The 16,325-nt window shown below is 50.8% G+C and overlaps 1 protein-coding gene across 1 annotated transcript; it reads right to left on the bottom strand.

Moving 5' to 3' along the window:
* Positions 1-766: 766 nt before the first annotated feature.
* On the bottom strand, positions 767-9,943 carry NES (nestin). The gene is made up of 4 exons (XM_080915567.1): positions 9,149-9,943; positions 7,987-8,111; positions 6,194-6,267; positions 767-6,001 (listed from the first exon to the last, which is right to left on the bottom strand). The coding sequence occupies exons 1-4, from the start codon at positions 9,932-9,934 to the stop codon at positions 1,170-1,172; spliced, it is 5,817 nt and encodes a 1,938-aa protein (XP_080771693.1). The 5' UTR covers positions 9,935-9,943; the 3' UTR covers positions 767-1,169.
* Positions 9,944-16,325: the final 6,382 nt, after the last annotated feature.

The following is a 16,325-nucleotide window of genomic DNA, read 5'->3' as shown; positions in this document are numbered from 1 at the left end:
TCTAAATGAGCATCTGGACATTGGTCTTCCTCTCAGCAAAGTTTACCTAAGAGGTACTTTTGCTTTGGGTACCCCAACTTTGAGGTCTGTGGGTACCTAATTCCAGGAACCTCTGGAACCTCCCTACTCTGCATAGATGCTGGGAGAGCTTGCTGTCGGGACCGTTTTCTAAGTCACTCCCAGCATCGCATAGCATGCCACACCTGCGCCTGGGGCAGCTCTTAGTTCTCCTGACCCGGCTGCCCTTTCTTCCCTCTCTCCTGCTTCAGTGATATGGGAGGCTTCCGTTGCCAAAAGCAGAGGCTTCCTCTGGACCCTCCCCTGTTCTCCCTGCCCCAGGCAGCCACTCAAAGCATAGGACAATCCAGCTTCCTCTCATGTGTAGCTGAGGTTGAAGTTCAGAGAAACTGTTGAACTGAGGCTGCGCAGCTAGACCAGAGCAGGCTAGGCCTCTCTCTTCCCTCCCCCTACTCCAAGCCTGGTCACTCATCACAGACTAGACAACTGTTTGGATTTGGGAACCAGGGGGCTAATTATGCTGGAGACACAGAGGGGCTAGTTAGGAGGACATTCAGAGGGCCCTGTAATCAGTGCTGCGGGAGAGATGGCAACCTGGCCTCCCCTAGAGGCAGCCCCTCCCAACCAAGCTCCTGCTTCCTCTCCCAGCCCCTCCACTCCATTGCTTCTCAACCAGAAGAGTCCCCTGAGGGCCAGAAGAAAGCAGCCAGACTTTGTAGGTAGGGTTACAGCTTTATTCAAGGGAGGAAGAGCAGAACAAGATCTCAGCAGGCTGAGATGAGATGAAGGCTGAGTCATAAATGATGTCCCTCAGCTCCTCTGGGCATACACCAGACCAGATCTTGTGCAAGTGGCATTACTGTTGACAGGCAGGCCTAGCAATCTCTGGCCAGAACAGCCTCATGGGAAAGCTCTGGGCCCAGGCCTCTTGCAGCAGGTGAGCCACAGAAGAAAGAGGGCGTAGAACTATAGGGCTTAGCTGACCTGCGCCTTCAGGATGATCCAAGCAGAATCTCACCTCCCTCAATCAGACAGGCACACCTCCCCAGGGCAGGTACCACAGGTCAAGTTATCAGAGCTAATAGTGCTGGCCCAGAGCAGGGAGGGACATCCCCACCAGCAAGTCCTCAGTGCTAGAGGGGCAGCATTTTCTAGTCTTCCCCTGAGGACCAGGAATCTCCATCTACTCCACTCAGAGTGAACTTCAAGGGCTGGTTTGGGCCTAGATGCAAAGGAGACCCTACCAAAGGAGCCTTTAGAGCTCCCACCTCCTGTTCCTGTAAAGGGAGTTCCTGATCCTCGTCCCCATCTAGAACCACCTGCCCCCCAGCCTGCTCTACTCCATTCTCCATCCTCCCATTCACTTGTTCTGACTCCAAGTTGGAGCCCTGGCCATGAATATCTAAGGTATCTCCTGCCCCTGGGGCCATGCTAGTCACCTCTTGGTGAGCATCTAAACGGTCAGTCACTTGACCTTCCTCCCCCTCGAAGGAAGCAGACTCAGACTCCTCTGACCCAGAAGGCTCAGCACTGTCCTGAGAAACCGTTTCTAGGGCAGTTACAGGCACATTAGCTGCAGCACCTCTCAAACCATCATCCCAGAGGCTACTGACACCCACAGATTCCTGTTTCAGGTCCCCTCTTTGGGTGATATCCTGGACCTTGAAGCCTCCTTCACCAGAGGGCCCTGACCCCCACCACTGAGCCTCTGACTCTGCTCCTTCCTCATCAGCATCTTCTTCTTCTCCCTCCTCTCCACTCTCTTCCTCATCAGCAAACCCATCAGATTCCTCACCGTGATCCCAGCATGCAGGTTGCAGTACTGGGGGCACATGGCCCAGATGATCTGCCACCTCCTTGGGAACCCCTGAAAGAGAGGCCTCAGTCCCTAGGTCCTCAAACTCCTCAGATGATAAGTCAGAGCCATGGCCTTGCTCCTCCTCCTCTGGTGGATCACTGAGACCCTGGGCAGCCAGGACAGCAGGACCCCAGCCTTCCTTCTTAGCCTCCCCTTGAGGGGAAAGCCTCTGTTCTCCAGATAGATCCCACTTTGGGGAGGAAGGGGACCTCAGGTAGAGGCCCAAGGGAGTCGAGTCAGGGAGAGTTTCCCCTAGCTCATCAGCCTCACTTTCTTCTCTGCCCTCCTCCCAATCCTGGAGGCCCTCGGAGATGTCCCCAAGACCAAACTCCGGCTCATCTTCTACCTTTCCCAGTGCTTCAGACCCAGCTTCTGGCTGCCACCCGGGCTCCTGGATCCCCTCGGCCTGTGGCTGCAGCTCATGGGCATCTGTCGGGATTGGGATGGGTGAACAGGGTTCCATGAGCTTGGAACCATGGGCTGTCTGTTCTGCCTGTGCACCCTCATCTTCCTCTGTCTCTGGGGGCCTGGGCTCAGGGGCATCACTGCCCTCGTGGTCTGAGGTCTCCAGTGAGGCCTCTTCTCTCCAGTCCTCCGTGGACTCAGACTCTTCGTAGCCCTTGCATTCCAGAGCCTCACTGCTAGTCTTAGGCAATTCAAGAACCCCTGAGTCCAGAGCGCCTGCCTCTTTTGGTTCCTTTCCAGGCCCTTCCAAGCCCTGAGCTATCTTTGCCTTCACACTTTCCTCCCCCGGGGATGGGTGAATGGCCTCCTCCCTGGCAAAATGCCTTGGGTCCTCTATCCCTACCACTTCCTGCTCGAGTTCCAGCCCAGCCCTGGCAGCCTCTATCCCAAGGGTCACCTCTACGGAGTCTTGTTCACCTGCTTGAGCTCTGTCCTCATCTTGCTCCGTCACCTTTGGCATTTCCTGAACAACTGGGACCTCTAAGGTCCCCATCTGCTCTGGTTGTCCCTCCATGTTGCTGACATCCTCAGCAGGGACCCTCTGCTCCTTGGGCTCTGAGCTCCCCAGACTCCAGGCCTCCCCCACAACATCCTGCAGCGGCTCTCCCTCCTCTGCAGCTTCTTCCTTCCCACCTTGCCCCTTCAGAGGCAGCTCTGTCTTATCCTCAGTTTCCACTCCTGTGGTCCCCAGAGGTGCTTCCTGACCCACTGAGCTGCCCTCCACATCCTCCCACCTCTGCTGATTTCCAGACCTAGACAGCTCCTGCTCTACCTCCCCCAGAGACCTCAGTGATTCTCCGTGCTGTTCCCTCTCCAGGACCTCTCCCACTTCCAGGCATTGCTGACTGTCCTCTACTCCTCCTGGTGATTCCACAGTCTCTAGGTTCCACTTGCCTGGAGATCTCAGTTCTTGACTCTCCCTTTCAAGGGGTGTCAATGTCTCTTGGTTCTCATCCACAGTCCCCAATGATTCTTGGATCTCATCTTCTAGAGGTTCTATTGTCTCTTTGGTAGACCATGATGGCTCTTGAGCATCTATAGACATCCTTCTTTCCAGGTCCTCTTCTGCGGTCTCCAGTGCTTCTATGTTCTCTGTTTCTGAAGACTTCACTGTCTCCATACCGTTTTCTTTCAGTGACACTAGTGACTCTTGGTTCTCCTTTTCAAGAGATCTAACTATTTCCTGATCATTTCCAAGAGGCTTCAATAACTCTGGGTCTAACTCTTCTGGTGGACTCACTGCCGTCTGCTCATCCCCTACAGCCCTCAGTGTCTGTTGGGTCTCTTGTTCAAGTTTCTGTTCTTCTTGGTCCTGACCTGCTAGAGATCTCAGGGATTCTGGATTCTCTTTTGCCAGAGGTCCAAAGTTCTCCTGGCACTCATCTTCAAGAGACTTCCCTGAGTCCTGACTCTCTTTCTCTAGCTGGCTCTCAATCATCTGGTCCTCTTTTTCTACATAACTCAGGTTCTCTTGTTCTAAAGATCTCTCCATCACCTGCTCTGGAGACCTCAGAAACTCCTGGCTTTCTTTTTCTAGATGATTCACAATCCCCTGGTCCTCCTCTTCTGGAGGCCTCAATGAACCCTGTGTCTCACTTTCTGGTGGTATAATGCTTTCCCCATTTCTATCTTCAAGAGACCCCAGGAATTCATGAGTCTTGTCTTCTAGCAGGCTTTTAATCGTGCAGTCATCTTCTTCCAGATACCTCAGTGGCTGCACATTCTCTTTTTCTAGAGATCTAGAGTCCTGGCTCATTTTTTCTAGAGGTTTCACAACTGTCTGCTCCTCCTCTTCTACTTCTAGAGATCTCAATGACCTCTCATTCCTGCTTTCTAGTGGTACAATGGTCTCCTGGTTTTCTTCAAGAGACATCAGAGATTCCTGATTCTCTCTTTCTAGTGGATACCCAATATTCTGGTCCTCTTCTTCTGGAGATTTCAGGGGCTCCTGATTCTCTTTTTCTATCAGTTTCTCAAGCACCTGGTCCTCTGCTTCTTCATACCTTAGTGGCTCCTGATTTTCTTTCTCCAGAGGTCTAAATGCTTCCTGGTCCTTTTCTTCTGGAGACTTCAGGGGCTCCTGACTCTCTTTTTCTATCAGTCTCTCAAGCACCTGGTCCTCTGCTTCTTCATACCTTAGAGGCTCCTGATTCTCTCTTTCTTGAGGATACCCAATACTCTGGTCCTCTTCTTCTGGAGACTTCAGGGGCTCCTGATTCTCTTTTTCTATCAGTCTCTCAAGCACCTGGTCCTCTGCTTCTTCATACCTTAGAGGCTCCTGATTCTCTCTTTCTAGAGGATACCCAATACTCTGGTCCTCTTCTTCTGGAGATTTCAGGGGCTCCTGACTCTCTATCAGTCTCTCAAGCATCTGGTCCTCTGCTTCTTCATACCTTAGTGGCTCCTGATTCTCTCTTTCTTGAGGATACCCAATACTCTGGTCCTCTTCTTCTGGAGACTTCAGGGGCTCCTGACTCTCTTTTTCTATCAGTTTCTCAAGCATCTGGTCCTCTGCTTCTTCATACCTTAGTGGCTCCTGATTCTCTCTCTGCAGAGGTCTAAATGCCTCCTGGTCCTCTTCTTCTGAAGACTTTGGGAAGCTTTGATCCTGTTTCTCTACCAGTCTCTCAAGCGTCTGGTCCTCTGCTTCTAGACATTCCAGTGGGTGCGGGCTCTCCTCTTTAAAAGCTGTCAATGATTCTAAGTTCCCCTCTTCTGAAGACCTCACTACTTCTTGATTTTCCTTCCCTATAAATGAAAATGTCTCTAGTGTACCTTCAGGAGACATTAATTCTCGATCCTCCATTCTTATGTCTTCTTTTCCTAAAGGCTTAGCTAGACCAGGAACCCCGTTTTCTAGAGCCTTCTCTGTCTCTACATTCTTTTCTTCTAAAGATTTCAGTGGTGTTTGTACTTCTTTTTCTGGGCTTTTTAGTGTTCCCAGATTCTCTTCAATAGAATTGCAATTCTCTTTCCCTGGTGTCTCACAGCTCTGGATTTTCAAAGACATCAGTGGATTAACTCCTAGAGCCTCCAGGGTTTCCTTTTGCAAAAGTCCCTGGGAATCCTGGATTTCTTCCATGTCCAGAACACTTTCTTGTGTTTCCTGTGCTAAGCTGTTCTCTACTTTTACCTCTACAGCTGCTTCTTTCTCTACGACTTCCCAGATCTGCCCTTCATCTTCCTGGAATATGTTAGAAACTCTAGGCTCACTGGAGTCTCCACCTTTAGCCTCTAAAATAGGGTTGAGGGATGGGGCTAAGGAGGTTGAGTTTTCAGGGAATTGACCCCGCTCCTTGCCTCCAGGCTCCTCTAGTTCTGAGAGACTATCAGTAGAACTAGGCACTGTGGGCTCAGCCCAAAGAGGCTCTGGAGCCTGTTGCTTCCCACCCTGTGTCTGGAGCAGGGAAAGAGGGACATCTTGGGCTCTGCTCTCTGCACTTGTTGGACAGGGAGCCTCAGACATAGGTGGGATAGGAGTGCTGGCTAAGGTGGGGGTTCTGGCCTGAAGGAATTCCTGGGTCTTCAGAAAGGTTGTCGCAGGAGTCTCAAGGGTATTAGGTAAGAGGGAAGGGAAGGATGTTGGGCTGAGGACAGGGAACACAGATCCCAGGTGCTGGTCCTCTGGTATCCCAAGGAAACGCAGCTTCAGCTTGGGGTCTGGAAAAGCAGAGTAAGAAATAGTGTAAGTACCTCCTGACCTCAGCCCAGAGCAGCCCTCAGATCAGCCATTTTGTCTGACCCCCACTGGCTAGACTGAGAATATCAGTGCGGTTGGGACCAGGGAGTGAAGACAGTTTAGGGAAGATCTTCCAAGGAGAGCTTCCAGGAGCAGTTGGCTCCGCCTCTTACCCGGAAAGCCAAGAGAAGCCTGGGAACTTCGTCCAGGTGTCTGCAACCGAGAGTTCTCAGCCTCCAGCAGAGTCCTGGTGGAGAGGGGAGTAAATGGGGTCAGCCCCAGCTGAGGTTGCATGTCCTGCCACTGCAGGATCACTCTTTACTGTGACCATTGTCATATAAAAGCCACACAGTCATATACCCGCAGATACATACTTAGTCAACCCATATTTGAGACACAGGGAGACCCCACATGCCGATTCCCACAGTCAGACGCAGGGCCAAGTGAATTGCTAACACTTAGATCAGACTCCTCAGATCAGTCTCCGCCTCCCCACCCAAGGCCAAGGCCGATGACCTCATCCTCTGAGAAGGAGGCTGATTCTCATGCTAATTATTGCCTTTTGTCCACACTACCATCTGGAGGGCTTGAGAAGGGGGGTGCTCCTCAGGGGAAGTGGGAATTCTCAGACTGTTCCCATGGGATGGCTCTCTCCTCGGGCCCCCAGAGCTGGTGACAGACAAAAGCAAATGAATTCAGCTCCTCTTCTCCAAATCCTTTTCAGACCTCAAACATCAGTGGTTACATTCCTCAGAGCTGCCTGGACCCTTTCTCTCAGAGGACTGACTGGGGCTAAGGCCCTCATCTAAGGCTCACAAACCCTTTAGGGCAGAGAGGTCTTTAGGTTCATGCCCCTGCCTTGACGGCCTGTGGAGCTGATTGGAGGAGATGAAGGGAATCAGTTCACAGGGGATTTGGAACTAGTCTCTTGTTTCCATTCATGGCCTCAGAGCACATCTGGTTCTCAAAGTAGCCTTTCCTCTGTCCTCACGCAGCATCCTGCCTTGTGCATTCAGTCCTTCCTAGACACCACTAGCTTTCCTTCTCTGGGCCCTCCCTACTGTTCCTCTCCTAGACCTGTCTCTGGTCTTGCCTCTTTGCCAGTGGATTCTGGAGAAAGGGGACATCCTGTCCTGACCCCATACTCTGGAGTGATATCCTCCACCCTCAACAGTGTGACTCCAGCAGGGGCCTTTTTCCACAAGAAACACAGACAGAGGCTATGCACATACCGTAGCTCCTCTCAGCCTTCCTGAGGCAGCCAAGAAAGGAGCAGGGAACTGGGCAGGGCTAGTGACACTAAGGCTTGAAAGCTAGGAGCCTAGCTCTTACCCCAGACACAGTTGAGGCCCAGGGCAGGAGGCAGGTTAGTGTGATCAGGCAAACCTACAAAGCCTCTCTTCTGAAACTGCCCCCAGTGTCCCCAGGATGTCGGCATAGACACTGGAGATTGCCTGCCTTTTACAGAACTCAAGTGCAGGTGCTTGTACCCTCTGGTCTCCTCCCTGAAGACTGAGCTGTCTCTTTAAGCATTTCCATCTCTTCTGGTCCTGAACCTGGGAGCAAGTGGGTTGTGCCTACCAAACTGCCAAGCCAGGCAACCTGTTTGATCTCTGGGACTCATAAGCCTCCACCACAGACACATACATCACATAAATGAATGTAATAAAATGTTTTAAGTGAATCTGAGGGCTGGACAGATGGTTCAGTGGTTAAGAATGCTTGCTGCTCTTGCAGAGAACAGGGGTTTGGTTCACAGCACCAATGTGGAGCTTCTCAAAACCTATAACTCCAGTTGCAGGAGACCCAACGCCTTCTTCTGGGCTTTTAAAGAAACCCGTACACATGTGATATATACACAAATACACATAAATAGAATAGTTTTACAAAGCGACAGCTAAGAGTCACCGAAAGTACAGAGCCAAGTTTCTGGGCCCCTCAGTGTAGCAGAGTCAGCATTGTGTACCTGTATGTAGCCACCTCCAGGCTAAGGGACATCTTGAGGTGTGCCAGCTGCTGCCCACCTTCCAGGATCTGGGCGATCTGACTCTGTAGACCCTGCTTCTCCTGCTCCAGGGCTTCCACAGCCAGCTGCAAAGCAAGCCGGAAGAGTGAATGGAAGGGAGCTCCCCTCTGGGCCCTGACACTCCTTACTTTGTAGAGCAGACTCCTGCTCCTCTACCTATGTCCTTGCTGTCTGGAGTGCTGTGCTGGATCCCCCAGACAAGTACAGCGGACACTCCAAGTCTCTCCTAGACCAGGCTTCTCTTAAGGATGCTGAGTAAATGGTAACACATGATATTGAGAATCTAGCTCCCACGGGAGGAGATGGGGCAAAGGAAAGGAGAAGGGAAGAGGAGGTAAAGTGGAAACAGAAGGAAAAAAGCAGCGTATCAAGAGTCGGCTTGGGAGGGCTTGGAAGGAAAGCAGTTGAGCTATTACTGCCCCCAGCTCCTCATAGCAAGCTGGGTTCCTCCACTCCCACGTGTTCTGGAATCTTTCTTCCCAAGAAGAGTGGGCAGGTGGCCATGTCGGGACGTCTGTCTGGGCCAGGCAAGAGGCTGTTTTCTCAGCTGTTGGTCACATCTGTGCAGTAAAAGGGGAGAGTGCCCCAGGCCTTTGGAATGTGCTCCCGGGAGCTGAGAAGCTTTGACACAGAGAGGGGCTGGTGGTCAGTGGTGGCTCACCCCGCCTCCCTTCACTATGGTTGCTAGGGACCTTCTGGTGCTGAGGAAGCATGTGCTGGGCACCTTCTGATTGACAACAGCAAAGGGAAGGGAGCAGGGAAATTGCCATTCAAAGAGGGAGGAGCTGCTACAGTGGGTATTGGCCTACAGGCCTTTCAAGCGGCCTGTGCTAGAAGGTCTCAGAATTCCATCCATCCATCCATCCATCCATCCATCCATCCATCCATCCATCCATCCATCCATCCATCCATCCATCCACCCATCCTGCCTGCTGCCTGCCTAGACAGGAAAGTCTAGGCCTGTGCTTGCTCTGGGCAGGGACTCCTGAATACAGTTTGCCCTTTGCCCCCACCCCCTTCTTGAAGGTCTCTTGCCATCCTAAGTACTCCCTAGGGCTTGGTCTTACCGGGGGAAGGGGAGTGGGTCGGTGACCCTCCTCACCTGGAACTTTTCAGTAGCCTGCAGCCGGTCCTGCCAGCGGCCTTCCAATCTCTGTTCCAGCGCCTCTCTGTGCTCCTGGAGGCTGTCGCGATCAGCCTGCAGCTGCTGCAGCTCTAAGCGACACTCCCGAACACCCCGCACGGCTTGACCTAGCCGCTCGCGGGCCTGGCCCAGTGAGCTTTCCATGTGAGCAACGCGCTCCTGGTAGTCACGCACCGCCCCGCGCCACACTTCGCCTAGTCGCCTGGCCAGCTCCTCGACTTCGGGGGCCCGGACCGGGGATCCGTGGGGAGGTGCTGGGGACCGGCGCGGCGCACAGGCGGCCTGGGCGTTCAGGTGTGCGCGCTCCTCCTCGTGCGCGGCTCGCAGAGCCTCTAACTCCCGCTCCAGATCGGCCGCCTGGGTGCTCAGCCAGCCCCGCGCATTCTTCTCCGCCTCGAGCGTGCGCCGGCTGCAGGCGGCCTCCTCGATGGTCCGCTCCCGGGCGAGCCGCACCTGCTGGCACCGGCCCGCCACGCTCTCCAGCTCTTCGGCAAGGTTGTCGCGCTGCACCTCAGCCTCGTGCTTCTCTCGCCAGCGCTGATCGACGAGGACCCGCAGGGCTGCCAGCTCGTCGTCGGCTCGGGCTCGCCAGGAGGTGTCCCCGGACTGTGCCCGGAGTCCCCCAAGCTCGGCGCTGAGCAGCTGGTTCTGCTCCTCTAGCGTCTTGACCCGGGTCAGGTAGGCCTCCAGGCGTCGATTGAGCTCCCACATCTGAAAAGATTCTTCCCCGACGCAACCCTCCATGTCGCTGCTCTGGCCCCTCGAGAGCGAGCGGACGTGAAACACTAGAGAAGGGAGTGGCCCTTCGAGCTTTTAAGGGGGAGAAAAGGAGTAGCTGCGACCGTGACCCAGCGGAAGCGGAGGACTCCAGCAGAGAGCTAGAGCGAGGATATTCACACTCCCGCCGGCCGGGCGGAAAAGGGGCGGCCCCCTGGCCTTAACCCTTTAGAGTTCAGTGCAACATACAGCCCGGGTCCTTGCTTCATCTGGGTGCAGAAGAGGAGAGCCAAAGTGCAGCCCCCACTCTGGTGGGGGGGGGGGATCCCGTCCGGTGCGGGTTATTTTCTGAGAGAGGCTTGACATACAGCCAGACACCCCAGAACCCTCTAAGATGCACAGAACTGGACCCACAGACCTCCTTTCTCTACACATTCTTAATCAAATTCTCTGAGACTAGGCTTCTCATTTATAAAATGCCTTGGTTTTGGAAACCTCGTGAACAGTTGGGAAAACCGACAGTGCGGTGTTTTGTGTGAAACAGTAATTACTTACCCACAAGGAAGGCAACTTTGCGGAGAGACACTGCCTGAAGCAAGAAGAACCCACTGCTACTGGAGAAACCTCTCAGTGCTCCGGAGGCTGAAGTAGGACCGAGGCCAACCTGGGCAGTAACCACGGCCACCACCCCTTTTCTTTAGATGGTTGGCATCCCTATGTAGATCAGGCTGGTCTCGAATTCTTGATATGCCTTAGCCTCCCCAGTGCTGGGGGATTAAAGGCCTGTGCCAACACCCCTGCCCAGCCAGCCTAGTTGATGTTAACATGCACAATGCCCAGTTCATGCCCGCAGAGGGACGTCCTCCCCTCACCCACATCAGGAAAAGTAGAATGGCAAGGGATGTCATAGGCTCAAGAAAGTTTTTCTCCTTTGTCCTTCGTACTTGTCATTTACTCAGGAAGATACGCGGCTCTCAGAGGAGCCCCCTGGTGGCTAATTACGAAGTCTGGAGAGGAAAGAACACTGTGGACTGATTACAAGGGATCCTTAGGCTCCAAGGTTTGGATGCTTGGTCCCCAGTTGGAGGACCTGTTTAAGAAGGATTAGGAGGAATGGTCTTGTTGGTGGGGGTGTGTCACTGGGGGCAGGCTTTGAGAAAGATGGAAGTAGCTCCTCTCTCTGCCCTGTGCTTGTGGATTGAGATGTGAACGCTCAGCTACTGCTCCAGTGCCATATTGGCTTGCCTGGTGCCATGCTCGGGACCTACATAGTGAGGAGAGAACTGATTTCCACATGGCATACGGTGGCATGCTGCACCTGCACACACACACAATAAAATAATAATAATAACAACAACAACAACAATAAGTCTAAATTCTTTTAAATATTCGATGACTTTTTAAAACTTCAATGACTTGAGTTTTGTCAAACCTCATTCAGTGGAGCCAGTTTAATCCCAGCACTCAAGAAACAGAATAATGCCAGACTCTGAGTTTGAGGCCAGCCTCTTCATAACAAATGAGTTCTGGGCCAGCCAGGATTAGATAGTAAGATCTTGTCTCAAAATAAAAATAAAATAGAATAAAAATCCTTCACTGAATTTTGACTTAGGATTAGGACAAAATTTCCAACAATTTCTGAAACGATTCTAAACGTACTTCTGTTATGGGCAGAATCATTCATACGGACTGGAATTCCCAGCATTGATAGTTACAGAATCAGGCTATGTGGGCTGGAGAGATGCTCAGTAGTCAAAAGCACTTACTGCTCTTCCAGAGGACCCAAGTACAGTTCCCAACACCCATATCAGCTCCAGGGACATCATGACCTCTGTGTGTATCCACACACAAGTGTGCATGCCCATGCACAGCCATACACGCATAAAAATAATTATAAACTGTGTTTTAAATCAAAGTATGTACCAGCTCTGAAAATATTGAAGATGTTTTCAGCTCCATGGTCCTGAAGTACCAAATGTTCAGCCAAGATTCAACTCTACTTGAGGATAAACAAGCAATTCTTCCCCTTAGCAGGAAGAAATCCTCTTTCATCTTTTCAAAATGGAAAAACAATCTGTTTATCAAAGATTTGCTCTAACATAAATGTCTTTATGATTTATGATTGTGTGCCTGTTACATACCTAGTTCTGTGGATCGTGTAGATTATCCTCAGGCACTGAGGTCTCCAGTGGAAAGGATAAGAGGCCTTTCTCTGCCCTTCTCAACAGAGATCTTTGAGCACCAACCATGTTCTTTTTTAAAAAAAAGTTTTTTTATTAGATACTCTCCATATTTGCATTTGAAATGTTACCCCTTTGCCCACTCCGATCCCATCCTCCCTCCCCCTCTTCTTGTCTTCACAGAGGTGCACTAGCTCCCAATCACCCTCTCCACCTCAGTGCCTTGGCATTCCCCTACATTGGGAAACCGTGCCCTCACTGGACTAAAGGCCTCTTCTCACATTGATGCCAGACACTGCTATTCTCCGCTACATATGCACCTGGGGCCATGGGCCTCTCAATGTGTGTTCAATGGTTGGTGTCCTAGTCCATGGGAGCTGTGGAGGATTTGGTTGGTTGACAAAGTTGTTCTTCCCATGAGGCCGCAACCCCCTTCAGCTCCTTCATTTCCCCACATCCCAGCACCCTCACTAGAGTCCCGTGCTCAGTCTGATGGTTAGCTGTAAGCATGCTCAGCTGCATGACTTTGGCAGAGCCCCCGAGGAGGCATCCCTATCTGGTTCTTGTCAGCAAGCACCTCCTAAACCAACCATGTTCTAAAGAGACAGTGAGTACTCGCACGTGGCCCTTATGGCACCGTGCCTTACACAGAACTGTGGCTCTGAATTTGCCCCTTCTAGCTCAATAAATAGCCTTAAATAAGTTATGTCAAATGACATTTTGCTGGGGCACATAAGTGAAAGGATGTCGCACTAAAACACATGAAAGACTTTTTCCTGAAGCAGACCCAGGCGAAAGGACGTTTGGATATAGCAGACACATGAAAGGACTCTTGAGGAAGTAGAAAGATGACCCCACAGACAGTGGGAGATGAGCCCTGAGCTTTGCTTTGGTTTGGTTCATCTCGATGTTCTTCACTAAAGATGTGCATGTATTGATTCTCCTTAAAATAGCGTTGTTGAGCTCAACTTGTAGTAACACCGGCATTGCAAGAAGCTCCCTCAAGTACTGCTTGAGGTTTCTGTGGCAGCATGCTGCCTTCACAGCCTCACTGTAGGCTAGTTGGTGAACCCGTTGGTTTCTTCAGGATTGAACTACCTGGTGTCTGCTTGCCGAAAGGACTGGACTGGAGCTGCTGGTTTGTGCCTGGTGTCTTCCTGCCTACAGGACTGATCTGCAGCTGCTGAAACATATTTGGTGTTTGCTATAGGACTATACCAAAGAAGACCGAGCTCACCCCAAAAGAACTATTGCTGAACAGGTCCACTTCCCCCATATCTTAATAACTTTTCTCTTCCATTACCTCTGCTGGGTGGTGGGCTAGAGGAGAGATTGAACCCTTATTCAAAGTAAGTTGCAGAAAATTTGTGCCTACAGGGGCCCCCCTCTCAGCCTTTGGGGGCTTCATTGGATACAGCATTGGTGTGCTGTGGGTGGACCCAGGGTACCATGAATGCTAGAAGTACTCTTTGAGCTTCGAGGAATCTGTGAGACTTTCAGCTGCAGCGTTTTTGTTGTTGTTGCTGTTCCCTAAGACCACAGTATATGGCAACATGGCACTACACTGGGTTAGTGCAAGACAGATCAGCACCCATTGAGAGCAAGAGACAGAATCAGAGAGACAACAGCAAAGAATGGAGATAGAGAGAGACAGAGCTACAGACAGAACCAAGAACAGTAAGACAGGGAGACAGGGGCATAAAAACAGGGACGGAGAAAGGCAGCAAAAGACAGAGACAGCAAGACAGAAAAACAATGACAAAGATCTCTAAGGAAGTCAAGGCCTTTCTGGGCAACCCAGAAAGTGGCCTGCCCTTGTCCATGACTATTGAAAGGGGCAGGGTATGGTGTTTTATTTAGTAGTGATGGGGCCTAAGCCTAGTGATTCGTGCATACTAGGCAAGCACTCGACCATGCTAAATGCTTTTATTTTAGCCAGAATCAAGTAAAAACTGTGTTTATCAGATCTATGTTCATGGAAAGAGGGGAGGAGGGAGGGAGGGAGGGAGAGAGAGAGAGAGAGAGAGGGAGAGAGAGAGAGAGGGAGAGGGAGAGAGAGAATGAGAGAGAGAGAGAGGGAGAGGGGGAGAGAGAGAGAGAGAGAGAGAGAGAGAGAGAGAGAGAGAGAGAGAGATCTTGACAGAATAGGAAAGAAATGAGCTAGGCCTGGCATTGCATCTGTAATCCCAGTGCACAAAGGGTTCAGTCAGAAGTACAAAAGGTCAAACATAGCTGGAGAAGATATGGCTCAGCAGTTAAGAACACTGCTCTTTCAGAGACTCTGAGTTCAATTCCCAGCAACTACATGATGACTCACAATCATCTGTAATAGGATCTGATGCCCTCTTCTGGTGTGTCTGAAGACAGTTACAGTGTACTCAAATAAAATAAATAAATCTTTTTTTAAAAAAACCAAAAATAAATAAATAAACCAAAACCACAATAAAATCCCACAGGCATGGTAGCTGTCTTGGTGAAGAGACATCATGACCAAGGCAACTCTTACAAAGGACAACGTTTAATAAGGACTGGCTTACAGGTTCAGAGGTTCAGTCCATTATCAAGGCAGAGAAGATGGCAGTGCCTAGGCAGCTATGGCACAGGAGGAGCTGAAAGATCTACATCTTCATCCAAAGGAAGCCAGGAGCAGACTGTCTTCTAGGGATCTAGAAGGAAGGTCTTAAAGCCCACTCATACAGTGACACACTTCTCCAACAAGGCCACACTTCCTAATAGTGCTGCTCCCTGGGCTAAGCTTATTCAAACCACCACAGTGGCCCATGCTGTTAATCCCAGCACTTAGGAGGTAGAGGCAGGCAGTTCTCTGAGTTTGAGACCAGCCTGACCCACATAGTTCCAGAGCAGCCAGGACTCTTTAGAGAAACCAGGTCTCAAAATAACTACACTGTAGCTGTCTTCAGACACACCAGAAGAGGGCATAATATCTCATTACAGATGGTTGTGAGCCACCATGTGGTTGCTGGGATTTGAACTCAGGACCTCTGGAAGAGCAGTCAGTGCTCTTAACCACTGAGCCATCTCTCCAGCCCAAATCCCACATTCTTGACTCTATATCCTTTTGGGGGTGCATGGAGAAACTGTTCAGATGTTAGAGCACACTGGCTGCTCTTTCAGGAACCTGAAGTCAATTCCCATTGACCACATGGCAGCTCACAAGTGGCAGAAACTCCAAAGGATCCAGTGTCCTTGTCTGGCTTCCTCTGCATGTGCAGACATCCACAGTGGAAAAAAAAAACATACACATTTAAAACACACACACACACACACACACACACACACACACACACACCAATTAACTGGAAAAAAAAGAGTTCAAGGTCAACCTGCATTCATCATGACAGTGAGTTCAGAGCCAACCCAGGTCGCTAGGGAGACCAGTCAATAAACAGCGGTTCATGGTAATTTAACTTTTTATTATATTTAGATTTACTTTGTGGGTTTGTGTGCAGGTGTGCGCATGTGTTACAGTATGCATGTGGAGGTCGGAGGACAATTTGCAGGATGGGCACTCCTCCCACCATGTGGGTTCCAGGCCTTAATTCGGGTTGTCAGGTTTAGCCACAGGCCCCTGTACTCACTGAGCCATCTCTGTACTCCCAGGTGGTATTTAATAAAGACAAATGTAAAAAAAAATTACCGCTTTAATTTTTAAAAGTCAGCATCGAAAGGGAAGGCCACAGTACAGAGAAGGGTAACGGTGAGCAGCTCTAGGGAGGAGCTGGGGGCGTAGGAGACCATGAGCCTGCACTAACCTTACACAGGGAAGTGGCTCTCTAAAATGGATGAGTATAAATTATATGAGATGCCCACGTAAGGGATGGAGACACTCCCTCCACACTGAGTACTGCTGTGAACACTGTGAGCAAGGGTCTGGATGGGTTGGCTTCATCTCAGATGAACATGGCAGGGTGGGAACTTGGAATAAGGTGTAATGTCCCTGACTCAAGTGTGTCTCAGGACTGTGGCTAAAAGCCAAACCTGAACAGCATGGTCCCCAAGTACTATACAACTCTCCTGATTAGGTTGAAAATGGGTGTTTGTTTGTTGTTATTGTTGTTGTTAAATTGACACAAGCTAAGGGTCTTATAGGAACAGGGAACGTCGACTGAAGAGTTGCCTCTGTTCGATGGACCTGGAGGCAGGTCTGTGGGACAGTTTCTTTCTGTGTTTGAGACAGCATCCTCCCATATGGCCTTAGCTAATGGAACTCACTCTAG

The sequence above is a fragment of the Micromys minutus genome (genome assembly GCF_963924665.1).
Source record: "Micromys minutus genome assembly, chromosome: 4".
NCBI classification, from domain to species: domain Eukaryota; kingdom Metazoa; phylum Chordata; class Mammalia; order Rodentia; family Muridae; genus Micromys; species Micromys minutus.
Note: the sequence above shows the minus strand (reverse complement) of the source record. Positions and strands in the feature narration are given on the sequence as shown.

What these genes read in the sequence shown, in the direction of transcription:
- NES (XM_080915567.1), bottom strand. Translation starts at nt 9,934, where the DNA reads ATGGAGGGTTGCGTCGGGGAAGAATCTTTTCAGATGTGGGAGCTCAAT. An exon ending in AGGCTACTGAAAAGTTCCAG is followed by an intron (nt 8,112 to 9,148) that starts GTGAGGAGGGTC and finishes CTTGCTTTGCAG; the next exon opens with CTGGCTGTGGAAGCCCTGGA. An exon ending in GGCTTCTCTTGGCTTTCCGG is followed by an intron (nt 6,002 to 6,193) that starts GTAAGAGGCGGA and finishes CTGCTTTTCCAG; the next exon opens with ACCCCAAGCTGAAGCTGCGT.